This window comes from Mytilus californianus, unplaced genomic scaffold (assembly GCF_021869535.1).
Source record: "Mytilus californianus isolate M0D057914Y unplaced genomic scaffold, xbMytCali1.0.p SCAF_10, whole genome shotgun sequence".
NCBI lineage: Eukaryota > Metazoa > Mollusca > Bivalvia > Mytilida > Mytilidae > Mytilus > Mytilus californianus.
This window is the reverse complement of record NW_026262582.1, coordinates 8,671,059-8,692,202: the sequence shown is the minus strand read 5'-3', so window position 1 is coordinate 8,692,202 and position 21,144 is coordinate 8,671,059. Positions and strand designations below refer to the sequence as shown.

General features: G+C 32.7%; 1 protein-coding gene across 1 annotated transcript; it reads left to right on the top strand.

Moving 5' to 3' along the window:
• Nucleotides 1-16,974: 16,974 nt before the first annotated feature.
• Nucleotides 16,975-20,058, top strand: LOC127717560 (uncharacterized). The gene is made up of 3 exons (XM_052223244.1): nucleotides 16,975-17,060; nucleotides 18,488-18,645; nucleotides 19,737-20,058. The coding sequence occupies exons 1-3, from the start codon at nucleotides 17,056-17,058 to the stop codon at nucleotides 19,928-19,930; spliced, it is 357 nt and encodes a 118-aa protein (XP_052079204.1). The 5' UTR covers nucleotides 16,975-17,055; the 3' UTR covers nucleotides 19,931-20,058.
• The last annotated feature ends 1,086 nt before the right edge of the window (nucleotides 20,059-21,144 follow it).

Below are 21,144 nucleotides of genomic sequence, written 5' to 3'. Positions count from 1 at the left end.
AGTTTAATTTGATAGTCATGTAATCATTTGAATCTAAGGACTATAGTTTTTTTAAATGGTACATGTATATCGTACTCCTAGTAGCAGTTAGTATGCCTTTTATTCGTAAGCATTGTAGAATAGTTTTAACGTGTAGTGTTTATTAAAAAAAAACTGTTGACAGAGATATGTCTCGCCTTTTTGTAATTTTGATACTATAATACAAATATTGAATCCAAATGGCAGTATTTAAACATGTTAAATATGCAAAACATTCAGAGTCAATGAACCATGACTTATGCATGTTATGATGCAGGTACAAATAACCAAATGGAAATGAGAAATGCCAATGTTTATAAAACTACATACCAATACCATTGACTTATCATAACTGGTTTTCTTTACAATAACATAAACACAAACTTTAATTTGTAAACAATGCAAATTTCAAAGTCAATGAACCATGCTGAGTGGGTGGAGCAATAAAATCACCCCGGAAAAGAGACTTGCAAATGCTAATACAACTGCATACCTTATATATTATTGACTTAACATTAGCGGTTCCTCTTAAACTGATCTAATCACAAACTTAACAGTAAACTATGCAGAACATTCAAAGTCAATAGACCATGACTGAGGGAGCGGAGCTAAATAATTTCCATGGAAAAGAGATGTGCCAATGCTAATTCATCTACATACCAAATATCATTGACCTACCACAAGTGGTTCCCCTTAAACTGACCTAATCACAAACTAATACATGTAAAGCAAGCAAACGTTTCAAAATTGATAGTGATCTTGCAGAATCACTAATTATGCCAAGGATTTTACAAAATCCCAAATTTTACAAATTCACTGTAACATAAAATATATATTATATAACTAAATAATAGCTATCCACGACTAAATCTTTCTACTGTGTGCACTCCAATAAAACAAGGAGTTTTGTCATGTGAATGACAGCAACCAAAAATTAGTAAAGTCGTTCCAATTGAACTCAGTAGACATATTCAATAACAATGTTTATTTCATTTTCGACTTTTCAGTGAGAATGTTTGAGAGGACTGGTGCTTGATCTTATTTCCAAATTGTACTACCCGCAATATGATTTACTGAGCCAGAATTAAATGAATTGTACAATAAACATTGCCAACCATTGAATACAAACGCAGCACATACATAGTCTGATAAACAGTGGTCGGCGCAACGGATTTTGCTTTGGCATTGTGTCACTTGGTATGGTTGATTTTGAGGTTCAACGTCTAAGCCATTTAACAGAAAATTTCTCTGTGTAATATCGCCTGAAATGATTAAATGTTGTTTTCAATATATATATACGATACCTGTATCTTGGCGTTGTACAAGGTCATGTTTTTCTATTACTGTTTATGACGTCTTTACACTGAATCCATTGGATGTTGGATGTGTACTGATTGATATTTTAGTCTTAGATGCATGATTTTTTTATTAGTTGTTATTGGCTTTGAACTAGCTGTCAGTATCTGCGAGTAATCTCAGATATGTACTTAGTGTCTTTTTGTTGTGGGAATGTATAAGTACCCTGCCACGTCCACTCTGTGTTTGGGTTTTGCTCATTGTTGAAGGACATACGATGACCTATAGTTGTTAACTTCTGTGTCATTTGATCTCTTGTGGAGAGTTCATTGGCAATCATACCACTAATTCTTATTATTATATATACGGAAAAATCAATATACTAGTAAATCCAAAATCCTAAACCTTTAAATCTTATTTGCACTTGCGCATTACCTTGTTGACGGAAGCTGTCGTGTTGTAGGAGTATTACTACCATTGTTTTCCCCTATTAGTCTTTGTTAAATTTGAACTTTTCAAAAAATTGTGCAGAATATATCTTTGTTTCAAATAAAGAAGTACTTGGCACGAGTGAAGTTTTATACTGTCCAGTAGTACAGACAAAATTTTACATAATATTTCATTGCATATAAGATAATAGCCATCACTGGAAGTTAACCAATCACATTTTCACCCCTTTTTTTCCTGTTTACAAGCTTTAGTAAAATATATTTCATGTCAGGTCCTTTTTATAGCAGACTATACGGTATGGTTTTATCTCATTGTTGAAGGCCGTACAGTTGCCTATAATAGTCAACATTCACTTCATTAGAACATGGGTGGATAGGTGTATCATTGGCAATCATATCACATCTCCTTATTTTTATACAGTCTACACAACATAGAAAAGTCGAGACGGAGCAACATGAACCAAACCAAACTAAAAACCGGGAGTAATCTCATGTGATCCGGAAGAGTAAGCGTATCCTGCTCCACATGAGATACCCGTCGTTTGCTCATGTAAGTACAAATCCGGTGGAAATTCTCATTAGGTTATGTCACATTGGAGGGGCTTGGACTGGGATGTGGTTACAGTTGAATATTTGGAAAACTAGAGTAACACGAATTCAACCAAAAACCAAGGGGAGCTCAGGTGCTCTAGAAGGGTAAAGATATATTGCTCCAAATAAGTAACATGCGCAGCTCTCTTAAGCTTCTTGATATGCATGCAATAGTGATATCAAACCATCATTATCACACTTATCAAGACAAGATACACGGGTGTCATTCGGTATATCGAGAAAAATGATCGTGAAAGAATACCTAACGGTGGTCAAGTATTGCGATTGGATCGTGAAAGCTCTGGTATAGGATCGTGAATGAAATCTTATCGAGAAGACATTTGCAAGGTCAACTGCTAATCTAATTTAATGAATTATACGGAAAATTTACTAATAAAAAAACTGTCTGTCAAAATGGTTCAACATTATGATCAGTATCTGATAAAAATCAAGGTTTAAAAGTACACCATTTTTACAAAACTACAAAAGGCAGATTGCTCCTCGACATTTCAATGACATTAAATATGTAAACAAACAAGATTGTTTTCATTATTCGAATAACCAAACAACTTTTCTTTGTAAAATGTCATTCCATTTTAATGATTCAAATGGTTCTTAAAGTTAATTTGTGTTAGCATAATCAGAAATTTTGCAAAAAATGAAATATTTACAAAAAATTGATTTTTCGGATCGTGAAAGATCACGTACCTCTTTTTGAAGATCGTGAAAAGGGCCGTGAAAGATCTGATGCTACGAAAACGTTCAAATCATTATTTAATTATAGAATAATTTATATTTTTAATTGGTTTAATAAATACTGGATTTGCATGACGCACCCCGGTTCTCTATTGTTGGTGAATAGGGCTTTAATCGTTCAATGCCATTGGATCTTATTATCTTACTATGTATAATAAAACATCGACTATGTACCTTATAGCAATGACACTCTATTTGTCCGTTTTTCATAAGTTTTGATTTCTTATACAAATTTAAGATTGAGAACAGAGCTTAATCGGATAAATTACAGTCTAAGCTGGGCATCATGCACAATCGAGGTACGTTGATTGGTAATTTCCCCACTAAGTTGTGTACAATGACGTATACAGACCTTCTAAAATTCAAACTGACCATTATTCCGTGCGTTCATCGTGTATCGTGCGTGTTGCGTGCGTGTATCGTGCGTGTATCGTGCGTGTACCAATCGTGCGCTCATCATTCATCGTTCCGTGTATTTTCCGTGTAACGTGCGTGCATCGTGTATTCTTAATCGTGTATGGTGCGTGTATCGTGCGTGTATCGTGCGTTCATCAATCATTCATTCTTAACCGTGTATCGTGCGTTCGTCAATCGTGTATAACTGTGTACATCAGATAACGTGCATTTGTCAAACGTTCATCTCTAATCGGGTAACGTTCATTCATTGCGGTTTTTATATGATAGTCGGTTATAGAGCTCATCAAAGCTTATATTTTATCTCACGGTTAAAGTGTATATATATGTCCGACTTTAAATAAAATTTACATTCATACTTACTTTCTTGTGAACACTTAATTAACTTCATCGTACATAACGTTCATACAGATTCATGAATTTTTGTGTAAAATTTATTTATCATCTGTAAACATTTCGTGGTTATTCAGTGAATCTTGGCTGGGACTGACACATTTTAATATAATGATACATGTTCTACGTACAAACAATAACATGATGACATTTCTACGACAGAACAGTTAAAATTGGAATTTCTATTCAACTGAGCGAAATGGGCTTAAAAATATACTGTTGGCCAACTGTAATTTGTTAAAAAATATTCCGCCAATTAAAAACAACAGTGCTTTTGCAAAATTTAGATGTGGGGTAGCTCCACTAAAAATAGAAACTGGAAGGTATGAAAGAAAAGAAGTCCACGAGATGACATGTGTTGTAGCTCTACTATTGAAGATGAACTTCATGTCATTTTAAAATGCCCATTATATGTAGATTTAAGACAAATTATGATACATTAAGCTAAACATTTTAATGAACATTTTAACCTTTTTAAATTATCAGATAGCGAAAAATTTATATTTTTATTTAATAACGGCAATGTTGCTGCTATAGTTGCCAAAAACATCAACAATATTTCATTGAAAAGAAACGGCATTTTATTTCCTAGTTTTCAAAGAAAAAATGTTTTATTTTCATATAGTACAGGTGGACACTGTAAATTTTAAATGTAAATGAGTAAATATATTGTGTCTTAAAAGTCTCTCATTATTCTTTTTAAGATTGGTACATACAATGCAAATGTTTTAATGTTTTATGTTTATTTCTGTGATTCTCATTTTATGTTTGTATGTGGTGAGACTATAATAAAATATTGAATCAGTATTAACATGATCAATGGTCAACTTGAGTCATTTCTCCAATGTTGAACAATGCAAGATTATAATTCTTCGCTTATTTGGCAAATTCATATTCTACTAAATATTCAAACATTTAAGTTTTGATAAATACCATTACAAATATAATTTTTGTCTTCGTTTCTGATGGTCACGTGCACGTAAGGTTATTCCATTGAGAAAATACAATCTACAAGATTGTCGGGTAAATGTGGATTGCGGATTAAGATTTTAGATGTCAAACTTGAATTAACAAATTAAACTGAGGCGAATTTAACACGAATATGTATTTTCTCTTCAACAGTGTTTTTATTCTCTGTTCTTTATTTTCATTTAAAATAAGCTAAATATGCTTTGTTGAAAATTGAATACAAATAAACATATGTATTTGAAGGCATTTTTTTAATTAAACATGTATATTAAAATCACGCAAATATATCCCGTATTCCTTAAGAAGGATTTTATATTGAGGAACTTTTTAAACTTGAAATTCTGTTTATGAGTTTAAGATATTCTTTTTTATTTAAATTTTTTGATAAAATAGTTAAATATATTGTATTATCATAACAAGTCTTTATTTAAATGAAATAAACATGGAACACTTTCACAGATTCACTTTTCATTGTGTTCATGGTTGCATATCAAGGACACCGTTTTTAATGTATGTCTAAAAGATTAATATCCGAAAAAATAATTCACAATCGTACTTTGTATTAAAGAATGACGGATTATTTTACCATGGGGGTATTTTTTGTTCCGTTACTGAGGACATTTTTTTGTCCTTTATGAATCCATATGACAAATTTGACTCCAATAAGGATAAATTTTATCTTATAGAAAAATCGGTAGTTTTTATCCGATAGATTTTGTGTTCATCTTTATCGGATATATAAGATTGAAAAATACAATAATTAATTGAAGTTTCGTATGCATCTATCACGATCCAGCAACTTTTGACTAGTATAAAGGGTTGCCTTGGTTTTATAGCTCAAAACGATATTATTTGTTTTGCTTTACATTGGGTTAAATAATGAAATGTATGTTTCAGAAATTTACACAAGTTTGATTTCGGCTTTGACTCCCGGGGACACTGTCGTTTACAGTAAAAGACGAAAATCTACACAAGTACGTTCTTATAAAAAAGAAGTTGTGGTATGATTGCCAATGTCCATCATTATATCATAATTATTGTACTCCCCCTAATAATGAATCTATAATATATGCCACTGGACGTTAAACGATCAACTATTAATTCCTCCATCTTATCCTTTTAGTTTTGTGATAATTTGCAAATCAAATACATGAAACAACAGGGGCGGATCCAGCCATTTTAAAAAAGGGGGTTCCAACTATATGTCCCCATTCAAATGCATTGATCGTCCAAAAAAAGGGGGCTCCAACCCCCCCGAACCCTCCCCCTGGATCCGTCACTGAACAACTGCAGAGTTTCACTAAAGTTAGAAGGCCGATATTATTGCACATATAAAACAGACATTAACATCGCTCCCTACGTTTTGATCCCCACACAAAACAACACTTTATAAATTTCATGCATCTATAACGCTTTTCTGGATTTACTTTCACTAGGAACGCTCAATGCTAAATATTTGAAAGCCAAAGAATGTATAAAATAGATAGGAGTGTAGAGCTATATGACCAATAAAGGGCCTATACACATTCACAACATTCTGTGTATTTATGTGTCTGTCCAAAGTCAAAAGCACGTAGTTCAGTGGTTTTCGTAACATCAATTATGTTATATACATGTATTTGGGTTTTTTTTTGTGGCAAGATACATGTAGCTTTGAAATAAAGAAGGCCGTTAGTTTGCTCAATTGAATTGTTTCATATTTTTTTCTTGTAGGGGCGGGGCCTTTAATAACCGACTTTACAGTTCCCGTATTTTTTCATTATTGAAGGTCGTATAGATATAACTGCTAGCATTCCTCTTGATTTGAACTTTCTTGAATAGTTGACTCACTAACAATTATACCACATTTTCTTATTTTTACATAAGCCTTCAATCCATCAAAAGCCAATTTAGTCTGCTGTAGCTGAAACCTACGTTTCTTAAAAAAAAATCTAAATTTATATACTGACAATTTAAGAAATGTTTGTCATAGATATCTGTTCGTGATATAAGTATCAAAATATTTTAGCTATGAAGATGTGTAAACCCTTAAGTAAACCCTATTTCTTTTGGCAATACCTACGGGAATTAAAATAATAAAAACTTTTATTAGAAAATCGGAATATATATGTGTGTATGACTCGGAGGTGCAATGGAGATCATAAAGTTTGATGGCCACGCGCGAAGTGCGCTGGTCTGCGCCGAAGTGCGATGAGCTGTTCGATGGTTTGCGATGGTTTATATAACGCGGTATACCTAGATTAAAGTCTACAGATGTGCAATTATTATGAGCAGTATATTTGTTTCAATGTCAGTATATAAAGCATTTACTAGTGTTATTGTCTATGAATGTAATAGTTAAAGTTGCCGCGTACTAATTTAGAGATCGTCCTATTTGATGTTTTGCATGTGGAAATTATTCTTGCTTCAACATGTATCTTTACTTAATTTGTTCCTCTAATGAGATCATCATTTACCGTTATATAATCATAAGAATAGTTTCACGGTGGACCCGTATGTATTGAGGGAATGACACTTCATCGTACGTAAAAACAAATTTTTCGTATATTTCCCGTTTCACAGTCCTACATGTATATTGAAATTTACCCACAACTCAGAAAGTTGACCAGCGCGGGGTATGCCTAAACCTCTTATTCTAGATGTCAGGTAACTTTCTCGTGTTTATGTTGGATTGCTGTCTGATTGACGAATATCCGTCATTTTATATATATGTATATAACAAACAAATTTAAATTATATATATATATATATATATATATAAAGAAAAGTTAAGTAGAATCCGTATGCTGGTAACATATAAGAAAATTAATAAAAGATAATAACGGTTTCAATTCATCACTTTTACTAACGCTTTCACTGCTTTTACGGATCTTCAGGTAATATATATATATTTAAATTTGTTTTTTAGGGATGCATCCAGTTGCACCTTTTCATTTAAAATATATTTCCGTGAAGTAATCTCAAAAGATTACTCACTTCAATAAAAAATAAATAAAGGGAAATGAAACCTCTTCTCGCATGTTGCACTTTGTGTAATTGTTCTCTTCGACAAAATACTGCCTTGAACTCAATTTTGGTATAAATATAAAGAAGCCACATTTGGTTCTTAAATGGATATTTTTTAAACACCTAAAGCTAGGTAAACCCTATCTCTTGATATAGGCTCTTAAATTCGGCAACTTTTAGAGACCTACCGTGCTTGGGCTGTATAGCCAGTCAAGGTCGTTAAACTCTCATTATCCGTTTAGAGATTTTCTGAAAATACGATGGTTACTGTCTCATTAGAAACTAAAACCTTATCAAATATGGTGGCCTTCGGCTGTCATCTGCTCTTTTCGGGTTGTTGTCTCTTTGACATATTCATCATTTCCATTCTCAATTTTAAAATAACTAAAAATATGATAAACAGTTGTCAGATCAATATTCATTTAACAAGCCAGTGCGTTGATACAGGTTATATTCGACTGAATTTACTATATCCGTTATTATTACGTAATTATATAAGTCCCGTGTCCAGGTAAAAATAACAATTTGTGGTTTGCATGTCAGGTGAAAGTGACAACGGGTGGTATGTATACTAAAATGTTTATCGTCTTCCATTATACATGAGGGTGTGGATGGGGGTTTATAGAATAGAAAATTATTGACCAAAAAATAAAGAATACAAAAAATAACCAGACAAATATATAGAAAAGAAAATGATGAGGTACTAGAATATATGGAATAAAGAATGATCGACAAAAGGTATAACGATTAGAAAAAATTGCCTAAAATGATAGAATACAGAAATAATGAATCCCTATTCAGACCCTCATAATCTGACGATGACATTTAGCTTTAGGACAATTATGGGCATGTGATACAGTCTAGAACCACAGTGATTTTTTTTTTACAAAAGTTCACATATATACAAGCTATAATTTTTACAAAATCAATTTGTATATGTAATAAAAATTACATCTTCATGTGCTAAATTTAAAAGACAAATGGGTTTGAATTATTCGACATTTACGTATAATATTTCGGTTTCTTGGACATTTTTGTCCTTTGAACAGACATCCTTAACTTTTTTGTTTCAAAAGATAAAGATATGCGGATTTCGGTAAAGAGATTAGAAATATCTTCGTTATAAAATTGGGCTCTACATTTGTGTAACAATTCTTTGTTAATATTTAATTTTTGTGAAAAGAAATTGATACAAGAAGAAAAAACGGTATTTTTGTTGTATATTTATCAGGTAAAAAAAAAGTCGGTAATTTCTTCATAAAAGTTGCAACGAATAATCTTCATACAGTATCAAGCAAAATGTCATGTCTAAAATGAGGGAGCCATAACTGATAACATATTTTCCTTAAAAAAATGAAAAAATAATTATTTGGATAAGAAAATAACCCAGATATTTAGATATAGTAGAATAAAAATATTTTTTTTTATTTTTTAAAAATCATTTAATATTCATCGGTTTATAATTAAATGAAAAATATAGAAAATTGTTAAGTTGTTTTTAAGGAAGGAAAATAATGTTTGTCCCGAGAAACCCCCCCCCCCCCCCCCTATAAATGATCATTACTTTACCTAAGTGGGGGCTTAAATTTGGAGACAGATCGCGAGGCCTGACTACCATATACAACAGATAACGAACAGCAAACAGTGGATACACCAATTGATATGTATGAAAGACGATTTAACGATAGAAAACACTCAGACACATTTAAACGTGTAACATGAGGTCAAATATATAACACAATATATGTAAATAACATGACAGAAGAACAATTAAACATATTAAAGTCAATACACATAGCTCATTAGCATCAAACAGTGTGAATGATTATGCAGAAAGATATACAACACATATGGATCAAAATGACATATATCAAAGAAATACATTAACTTTTCTGATGAACAAGGATAGCTTTTTGTATAGTTCAGTATTACAATAGACAACGGCGGACACAAAATGATTGCACTGAATAATTTCAACTACCATTGAGATCGTTTTTTTTTCAAATCTTATCAAATTAGAAATGCATTTTAAAAAACCATGGGATATCTTTTACAGTTTGGAATTGGAATTGGAATTAAAAATTGCATTTCCCAAAGAGTTTCAGGTAAAACCCCGAGAACCTCACCTCATAGGAAATTTGAAGTGCCAGGATGTTTGAAAATATGTATGAAGTTTATTACATACTTGAAATTGTATAAGGAATATAAAGATTCAGTATGTTTACTGTACAAACAAACAACAGACACCAAGTGGTGGATACAGTTGTGGCTTATATTGTTTAATTCATTTTTACTGAGAGCAAAATTTGATTGATTGATTATTCAGTGGTTGTTTAAACGTCCAGTGGCAAAAATTTCATGCATATTCAGGACGAAAAGTCGTTTCAGAAGTATATTATGAAGTGTTTGGTATTACAAATGTTTAAATTTTCTCATTATTTGGTAAATTTCATTTTCTTAGCTATTTCTAATTAATTTGTACGAATCAGATTTTTCTGACAAATTATATATTTTGCTCTAAATTAACTCATACGATTCTGATAATATAAGGAACATTGTAACTTAAGTAAAAAAAAAAGAGATTATGATTGTTTAATCAGTTGTTATGTAAGTTCGCTCGTGTCAGTCGGATCACTGATTTTCGGCAATATCAAGGAAAAACCGGCACGTTCCAAATATTGTTCAACTACTCATTTAATGGTGATTCTTTTTCTTTAAAAATTGGAATTTATGTAATAAAAATCTATCTATCTCTACCATAGTATGAAAACAGAGTACAAGTAACACGTCCTTTCTAGTCCTTAGTGGCATATTATAAGTCCTTAGCAGTGTTTAGACGTACAGACAGAAAACAGTCGAAGGCCACCAATGGGTAGAAAATCCCGCACCGAAGGCGTTTTTCAGCTGGTCCCTAAACAAAAATGAATTTTAGTTCAGTGATAATGGACATCATACTAAACTTCGAAACATACAAATATTTCCTAAATTTCGGAACGTAAACATATGATAATTAATTAGTTAAGGTTACAAATTTAGGCAGATAAAAAGAAAGGGGGGGGGGAGGTGGGGAGTCAATGCATTTGAATGGGGACATATGGTTAAAACCACCCCTTTTATCCTGGGTTGAGAACCCTCTTTTTAAAAATGGCTGGAATCGCCACTCTTTAAAACGTAGCAATTTATAAATTATTTATATTAAGTAGAATTATAAAATCGATGAGTTTTATAATTTGACAACACTCATTGATATTGGAAATACTATACTACAATTAATTTATTTAGTACATGGAGTGTTTAGTAAAACTGTCGACCAATCAACACAGAAAGCGAGATATCTAAAATTTGTATACCCTTATAGATTTTCATTATCATACATCAATTTTAAATGCAATTCCAAATAAAATGGCTTTGAGAACCGTGTATTAAGCGCCTATCGTTCATTCGGCAATGAATCATTCACCGTTCGTGTATCGTGCGTGTATCGTGCGTGTATCGTGTGTTCATCATTAATCGTGCATCGTGCGTGTATCGTGCGTTCATCATTCATCATTCATTTTTCGTTAATCCTCCGTGTAACGCTCATCGCTCATCGTGCGTGTATCGTGTATCGTGCATTCACCGTGCGTGTATCGTGCGTGCGTGTATCGTGCGTGCGTGTATCGTGCGTGTGGTCAGTTTGAATTTTAGAAGGTCTGTAGCTATTTTGAACAGGCTGATCAAACAATCAAGTAAAATAACGTAATCTTGGTACCTTTTTAGTTAATGTCAGCGCAGCTACGGAATAAACAATACATTAGCCAATATTGCCATAGTATGTACACACGAACGACACTCCATATAACTGAAAGTAACAACCCTTACAAAAAAGGCGTACATATGCATATATTTCCAGAGCGGATGCATTTAGCATTATAGATACATATTTACTTTTACTTTACGACAATTTACGCTCCTGGAGATCCTTTTATCTTGTAAAGCTTCTTATCTAGACACGTTTTTAGTTATTTTAATAACTTTAAAGGAAAAGTGTTGAAATAAAAAAAAAATGAAAAAAATGAAAGCAGTAATGTTCGTTCTTATTAAAATAATTACACGCTTCAACTAGTTGCAAATACAAATGTATATCAATTGGTAAAAAAATATTGTTTTCTGATTTTTAAGTCTTGTCCGGCGTGGGACGTTTGCGTGAAAGTATGTCCATCAGTCCATGACTTTGGTAAATTTTCTAAGATTACAGGTAAACTGTTATAGGTTAAAAGCGAAAATGTCTTGTCAACTTTGTACAGGTGCATCAAAGTCTAAAGCGCAAATGTCCATAGTTTTTGAAGCGGAAATGACCTTCAGTGTTACAGGTAAAAAAGCGCAAACGTCCTGCGCCCGTCTGGTCACGCCTTGTCTTTAACGATCAAGATAATGCGTTGCCCGATCTTTCACGATCAGTTTTGATGAAAAATCAACAAAATTCAATGTTTTCAAAAACAAAATAAACGGTATCAAGAAAAAAAATCTTTTATTTTACTGTACTATCTGACACACCAAAGATTCAGTTTCAAAAATAACATTATATATTGGAATGTGACCATTATAGGTACAAAATGTGTGTTTTTTTAATGAATCCCATAGGCTTGTGTTGCGCTTTTTGTGTTTTCTCATAAAGTACTGCATATTGTCTTTATCTTATTGCACAGTATTATAGAGAAAGTTGAATAATTTTGACAGACATTTTTTTTTCCGGATTTGCTCCGCGTTTTGAAAATACAGCAGATTTTTCACAGATTTTGAAGTAGAATTACAATTAATTACATTCATGATCCGATACCACATCTTTCACGATCCGATCGCAATGCTTGACCACCGTTAGGTATTCTTTCACGATCATTTTTCTCGTTATACCGAATGACAGCCGTGAGATAGAAATCTTGATATGTCGTACCTAAGATTGTAATTGTCGCATGTACAAAATGTAATATAGATATTGAATCATCCTGTTTTCAAAACGTTCTAATTTTACGTGTTATACCTGCGCTGACACTCGTCGATGTGGATGGATAACTTGCACTCGCCGTTTTTGGTGGATAACTTCCACCAATGGTTGTCATTGTGACGTCTCCAACCTGATCAATATCGTTTGATATCGGAAGCCTATTTTTTGTTGGATCTATTAAAAGAATTATCGGAATCATATCAGCAATTGCCGTCACAATTTAAGCAGAAATTGTAAAATAAGATCGTTAAGTTCTTGCAATTCAGATTTTGAAATTCCTTTGGGTATCGATCGTGTTAAAAATCGTTATATATATGACATACATCAGAGCATTTGTTGCATTCAGTCTAGTTTCATTTTTGATTTCGGTTCTTGAATAGTTTGTTGTTTGGTTTCGGTTTAACAGTAACACATCATAAGTTTTGACAATGTAGATAGTTTATTAGTGTTGATCTTTAATGGTGATCTGGAAGGGTTTTTACAAAACAGGGAATAATGGTAAAATATAAAGAATTGATAAAAATAGGCGAACAATATATAAAAAATTGGGACAAAAGGTCTTAAACATAAGATAATATAAAAACATATACACCCATCCCTTATCCAGACAATCGATAATGTCAATAGTCCTTGGTAATACGTAATAGACTGAAATATTTCACTTGAAAATATCGGAAATTGTGTAATATAAGTTGTTTTTCATGGAAAAAAAGAGAGAGGACATACTTTAATGAAACAGAATACAAATAAGAGAGAGAGAGAGAGAGAGAGAGAGAGAGGGCATACTTGAAAGAAACAGAATACAAATTAAAAAAAAAAAGATAAGAAAACCCAGTATTAAATAAACAAGAAAGACCTGTTGAAAAAGAAGTTTGACCTGACAATGCTGTATATAAAAAAAATGTTATCTTTTCTATTACTGTACAATTTAGCGACATTTTGTGTTCTCATGACGTCTTTTTTTCTTAAAATTAAAGAATGAGAATAGAGACTAATAAAATGTATACACATATGTCCATTGGTTTCGGTTGTATGTTGCTGACTTGTCGTTGCATGGGTTGCTGTCTCATTAGCGTATATAACCCAAATCGTCTTTTATTAAAATGCACACGTTTATCCCAGGTTAGCGGAGGGTTGGCGCCTTCAAACGAGTTTAACCCCGCCACATTCTGTATGTGCCTGTCCCAAGTCAGGAGCCTGGAATTCAGTGGTTGTTTGTTGCTGTGTAACATATATGTTTTTTGTTCATTATTTTGTATATAAATTAGGCCGTTAGTGTTTGTCATTTCGGGACCTTTTGTAGCTGACTATGCGGTGTGGGCTTTGCTCATTGTTGAAGGTCGTACGGTGACCTATAGTTGTTAATTTCTGTGTCATTTGGTCTCTTGTGGAGAGTTGTCTCATTTGCAATCATACCACATCTTCGTATTTTTATATGATATCTTACATTGACAAAGTAAATTGTCCAGTCTAGTGCAGTCTTTACTGTCCCACCGGAACTCACTTCCGACTATAATTACACACTTTGCAATGTCCATGTTGTTTGGTTCACCTTGCATCCAGTCAGTGAAAAGTGCTGGTGTTCCATCGCTCCAGGTAAACTGGGTTCCCTTAAGTGTTAATCCAACCCAGAAAGTATCTGTTATAGTGCTTCAAGATACATGTAGGTAATAATAAAAAATCAGTAACGTTTTGTGTTGTGTTAAATGATATAACAATTATCTTTTTGATCCTTTTACACTCGGTTAGAAATTGAATAAGGTTAAACGAAACATTGTAGTAAGAGGCCATTTACTATCATCAGCTTATAAAGCTGTTTTCTATTATTGATCTAAACAACTTCACAGATGCTTTACAGAGAAGCCACAATGACCTATAGTTTAAATATATGACATACATCATAGCATTTGTTGCATTTAATCTAGTTTTATTTTGATTTCGGTTCTTCAATGTATTTTTGTTTGGTTTCAAACCAGTCTCGGTTTAACAACAGTAACACATCAAAAGTTTTGATATTGGTTTGTTTAACTGTTCAAACCTCACGAGGAGATTTGATAAGTTTAGAAACCTGGGTATTGATGGTTTGGAATAACAAATAGAAGGGTTATCGAACCTTCCAGAACCAGTTTAGAGGAAAAATTTAAACCTTTTTTTTCAATTTTATAACATTTGCAATACGAAACAACACCAAGGTAGAACTTAGAGTATACATTCGAAATGAACTCGAAAGTAAAACCGAACATCAGAAATGAAAAGTAAAAACTTATTCATAGCCAGTCCATATGGTTTATCTTATATCACATGATCAGTCTCTTCAAGATGCATTTGTCGCCTCATGTGACTGTATTTTTTTGTTTCTGAGAACTCTCTTTAGATGTAGATGTGAACGACCAAGTATTAAAAAATCCCCTCAACCCAAAAATAACCAAGGACCAATTATTCAGAGAAGAATAGAAAGTCTTTCCAATATTAAATTTGTAATCATTGATGAGAAGCCATTTCCGGTTTACCTTGTTACTTTAGTCGTCATATCATACGGATTTTATAAAATGTAGGGTTTTTATATACCTTTGCTAAAATAATAACTTTCTACATCCGGTTAGAATATGTCAAATAATAACTTTATTTACAAGGATTCGAAAAAAATATGATTTCTTTTGTCTTTTCTTTGAAATAAGGAGGTATTTTGTTACTTCCGGTTTAAAAAGGTCACTTCCGGTTTAATATGAAAGCTTTCCTCCCATTGATTCCACAAAATATATGGATGTTATATTGATATTTTACTATTTCCGGTTCAAAGAAGGTCACTTTCGGTCTCATATGATAGGTAACTGTATTCCGATTCCCCAAAAATATGGTTTCTTGGTACTTTTCCATGAAAGAAGTGCAAAAAAGGCTACTTCCGTTTACTCAAGGTAATTTCGGTTGACATTTTTTAAGATCATATGTCACCCGACCTTTTGCTAAAGACCTTATGATTTAATCATGTACCAGATTGAAGTAATAATCAACCTTGAATTTAAACATTTTAGGGGCAGTAACTCCTGTAAGATGTCATTGGATTGTTTCAGATCAATTGTACCATATCTTCATCACAATAATGCAAACATTTTTTTTAAGTTTCAGGAGAGATCAATCATAAGCAAAATTCAAAATTGAGAACATGACCTAAATATTTGACCTTGATCTCATTTCTTTTTGGTGGACAAAGGTTTTCAAATTATGATACCCTACGTCTCTATCATTTAAGGGTAATGTTATACATTAGTATATCACTTATTTCTAATACAGAAGGGGAATTAACTCTCATATTGAGTCTTTCAAACTGAACTAGTATACATTATTGTTTAGGGGCCAGCTGAAGCCCAGCTCCGGGTGCGGGATTTTCTCGCTGTGTTGAAGACCCATTGGTGGCCTTTGGCTGTTTTCTGCTTTTTGGTCGGGTTGTTGTCTCTTTGACGTATTCCCTGTTTCCATTCTCAATTTTATTTGCATTGCGTTTGTAAAATTGAACAGGAGATTTTAAGATTTTAAAACTAGCAATTTGAAATGTCAAATTATTCGATTCCGTTGAGGGTTACGGAGGATATGCGCTCACAACAAAAACAGTGTTAGGAGAGATAACTCTTACAAGTTAAAGTGTACGGTTAAACAGGGCGAGTTTCAAAAGCGCAATAACATTTTACTGCTCGATATAATTTTCCAAATATCTAAGCGACATATTGGGAAACCACAATACAGCGCAAGAAACAAATTGACAGAAGAAGAAAACTAATGAGAGCAAAAACAAAAGGTGTTTCCACAGAAAGGTGGAAAGACTTGATAAATCTTAAAATTAAAAGACCTGTTTATATTTTTTTCTTTTAATTCTCCGATATATATTTCGAAAGTGGAGGACCTTGTCATAACTTCTGCATACTGATACTAGTATTCAACAATGTTGCTGATTTATAAGCCATTAACCCTTATTGAGACTGATATCAACTTACATTAACACAATGGCTAGTTTGCGTGTTAATGAAGGAACATGCGTATCATTAGCTTGGTATATTGCCCAATAATCAGATTGCGTGTTAATGAAGGAACATGCGTGTCATTAGCTTGGTATATTGCCCCAAAAATTATTCCACGAAGCAGATGGAAACCAAACAGTTCCAGTAAGCGTATCAACAGATCTAAATGAGGTATGTTATTTGTTTCAGTTTGTTTTCATTGAACTTTTTATAGTTGGTCTTCTTTTATAATTCCATACCGTTTGTTAATATGCATGACTTATTTAAGATTTAAATTCCTTGAACGCACATATAATTATGTCATCGTGATTTCTTAGAGGTTCATCTTACATGCGTCAAACTGGAAGACTATTTTATTGAATGATTGAATGATGATTCGAGAATAAAATTCATCCCCATTAATATACATGTAAGTGCATAATGAAAGGTCTGGATGGGGGTCCTTTATTTCTGTATTCTTTAATTATTTTTAGGCAATTGTTCTCTATCCTTTATAATTTTTGCCCATTATTGTCAATTCTTTATACTTTAGCACATTACTTTCTACTCTTTATTTTTTGTTTTGTCCATTTTTCTCTATTCTTTATATATTTTTTGCCAATATTCTCTATTCTGTAAACCTCCATCCACACTCTCATAATGCAGATGCCTAGATCAAATTTTAACAAGAATGGTGTAAATGTCATTGTCGGGCAACGTGTTACGCAATTTCCTCATCCATATTTAAGACAAGAACATTAACAGGTAGGCTCTAAAAGGCAGGCCAACTGGAATGAACGACAGTAATTAAGATTGCAATTTAAAAACAGGTATATTGGAGAGAATTTACCTTGCAACAGGCCACCAAAGACCCCTAAGAAAGTTATTACAAGAACTTTTTAACTAGCAAAAAAAGCGTGGCACTCTTTTCTCACGATGCATCGGATTGTTTAATTGAGGTAAATATTATCATTCTTACATTTATAATAAAAACATGTGTAAACAATAGTTCGTAGAGATTAAACGATGTTCTTTTTAAAAAACAAACACCTCCCCTGATCTCTCTTGCGTCCTTTTTTATATTAACAATTATGTATTATCCCCACCAATTATCGAATGCTTCTTTATATTTTCATACCAAAGAAAGAGTTATATAAAATAAAAAAAATAGGTAATTCTAAAGTTATTTCAATGTGTTGTTATTCAATTGAATAATAAATGTAACATGATTAATATCGCAAGAAAGATTATAGTTTTGGTTTTTTATTAAAGTATCCTACTACAAAATGCAGGTAAACATCATTTATTTGTCCTTCATTAAAGTAATCATCGAGTACTCTATACCATCAGTACATTGCATTGAATTCGGAATATACAGAAGCTTTTTAGATCCATCTATGTTATTCTAGTCGACTACGCCAGAATCAAAAGTGCTTTAAGCTTAAACCAGGATTCATGGTTCTATTTTTATATCAAAATTGTGTCTTTGGCAATTTATAATTTTACCTTAACTATCGGAATGATAAAGCAAAATATCTGGTTAACAAGACAAAACATTAATACAAGAATTCCTAAAAGATAAAAACAAATTTCTAATTAAGACTTTGCTCCTGTTTCAGTATATTTAAGGTTATCCTACTGGCATGTGTTTCCACATTAATGGCAACAGGCCTTAAATCCCGATCCAGAAATGCTAATCTAATGAAGAGTATCCAATACCAGCTTAAACTCGTCGAAGACAATGATGGAAAATGTGATTGTACAGGAAGAGGTTCAGGTATAGTATAGACTAAATCTAAATAATCCAGTCGTTATATTCTGCCGCCAACTATCGCTCGCTTGGTACAAAGATTCGAAAGGATATTGGCACAGAACCATTCGATTAAGTCTCGGCTCAGGTCGTATTGAGCTTGAATTATTGTTAGACTATTTTTATGATCGGAACTGTATGTTGCAACAGAGATATTTTTTTCTCTTCTTATTATTTTTTTCTGGCTGGAGGGGGCGTTGTTTTCATTAGTTTTATAAATTGTAGAATTCTCAATATCTCTTTATATTGATATTTGTAATACTTGAAAATATTTAGTATTTCTTACTGAGTAGATCTGTACTTAGTGTATTTTTTGTTGTTAAGGATGAGGGATGGATAAATACCCTGTCACTTCCGGTCTGTATTTATGTTTGATATTTTTTCTGCTTTGTATCGACCTGGTGGGTTAAGCCTTTTTCAACTGATTTTTATAGTTTGTTCTTATGTTGTGCAGTTACATAACTGTACCAGGTTAGGGTACATGTAGGTTAACACAGCCACATTCTTTATGTGCCTATCCCAAGTCAGGGGCCTGTAGTTCAGTGGTTTTAGTTGGTTCATGTCTGTCATATTTGTTTTACGTACACAATTTTTTTATAAATCAGGTCGTCTGTTTTCTCAATTTAATTGTTTTATAATTTTCATGTCGAGGACTTTTATAGCCGACTATACGGTATGGGTTTTTCTCATTGTTGAAGGTCGTACGGTTGCCTATAATTGCTTACATCCACTTTATCTGAACTTTGGTAGATAGTTGTCTCATTTGGGAATCATACCTCATCTCCTTATTTTTATATTAGGATGAACTTAAGATATAAATACGCAGATTTTGAATATCAATATATAAACAATTCTACATTTGTGATTTTTGATCGCGAGAGAATGAAATTGGTATATTTAAAACAGGTTGCTCTATTTCACTTTGCAGACTCGAAATTAAAGTGGTTTCATCTTCTTCACGAGTATTATTAAGACGTATATATGATTGATTGATTGCCAGGATTGTTAGTTGGATTAATGTTATTAAAAATATGATATAACTTTTTTATTTCTTTCAGAACCAGATAAAGTTGCGTTTATGGCTAAAAATTCAGTTGCGTTGAAAAACATCCCTTCAAAGTCTGTTGTAGTATATAACACAGTCATAACGAACTTGGGAAATGGATACGACTCATCCACTGGTATTTTTACTGCTCCTTCCAACGGGGTTTACATCTTTTCTTGGTCAGCAGAGGAAAAGTTTTTTCACTGAACTTACTCTTAACGGAAATATTGTTGCAAGAAACTATGTATCGGCAGTAAGTGTAGAAGATCATCCTTCGAGAAGTCAAAACGTTGTTCTTGAAATTAAAAAAGGCGACAAAGTACTTGTTAGGATCCAAGCCGGACACAAAGGGCAGTACATGTATGCAAATGGATGGTCATCTTTCAGTGGTTATAAACTTTATAACATGTAAAAAGATGTTCATGATGCATTGAACAAATTTTTAAGATTTTATATTATTATTATTATTATATATATCACCGAGTGGTCTAAGTGGTTAGACACAATGCAGACGGAGTTGCCACGGTGCCACAGATGCATGCAGTTATTAAAACCAGATTTACGTGCGCCCCTCCCACTTTTTGCTCATATTGTACATATGTAGTTAAGGTAAAACATACAGAATCCAGCTACATGTACATATATCATAACATTTCATATAAATGCAGAACGTCATGTTAAATTGTCAAATTTGATATTGTATAGGTCTGTGCCATGCATTGTACATTGTTGTTAATTTTCGATTGTACTTTTTATAGAACGAGTCGAATGTTGGTAGATGATGTGGTGTATTGTACTGGCTTTAAAGAATTCATAAATCATCTTCTTATTTATATATCTAATAAAAAGTTTTTATTCAAGTGTTTTGGTTTACGATTGTTTTTATACATATAAATATATGTATTTACAAGTCTAAATTAAAAACAACGTTCAAATCTATGATTGCGTTGGATAAATACCGCAATTTTTATACGTGTGCATGCAAAACAAATTTCTTGATAGAGGGGTCTAAATACAGCACAAACAACATTTTTCAAAAGACCAAACAAGTGAAAAAGTATATTTTAACAAAATGCATTTGACTAACAGGTCGAACAACAAATGTTCTTAAACCCTGCTGACTGCCAGTGGCGAACATATGTATTATACATATAAGTTCAATATTAGCATAAGCAGTTGAAATGAAATATTAGTTATGGTATTACTTACTTTGGTGTATTTAGCGCATTTTTAGCGATAATGTCTTCCTCTTGAGTTCTCAGAAGAGCAGGATGTAATGCATACTTCAAACACTCAGCTTTGGCTTCTGCGTATGTCAAACCTGACACTACTGGAAGATAGTTGACTATAAGATAAGAAAATAAAAATAAAGGTGTAGTCTTAGGCACCGACCATTCATCTTTGGGAGGGGGTATGCATCT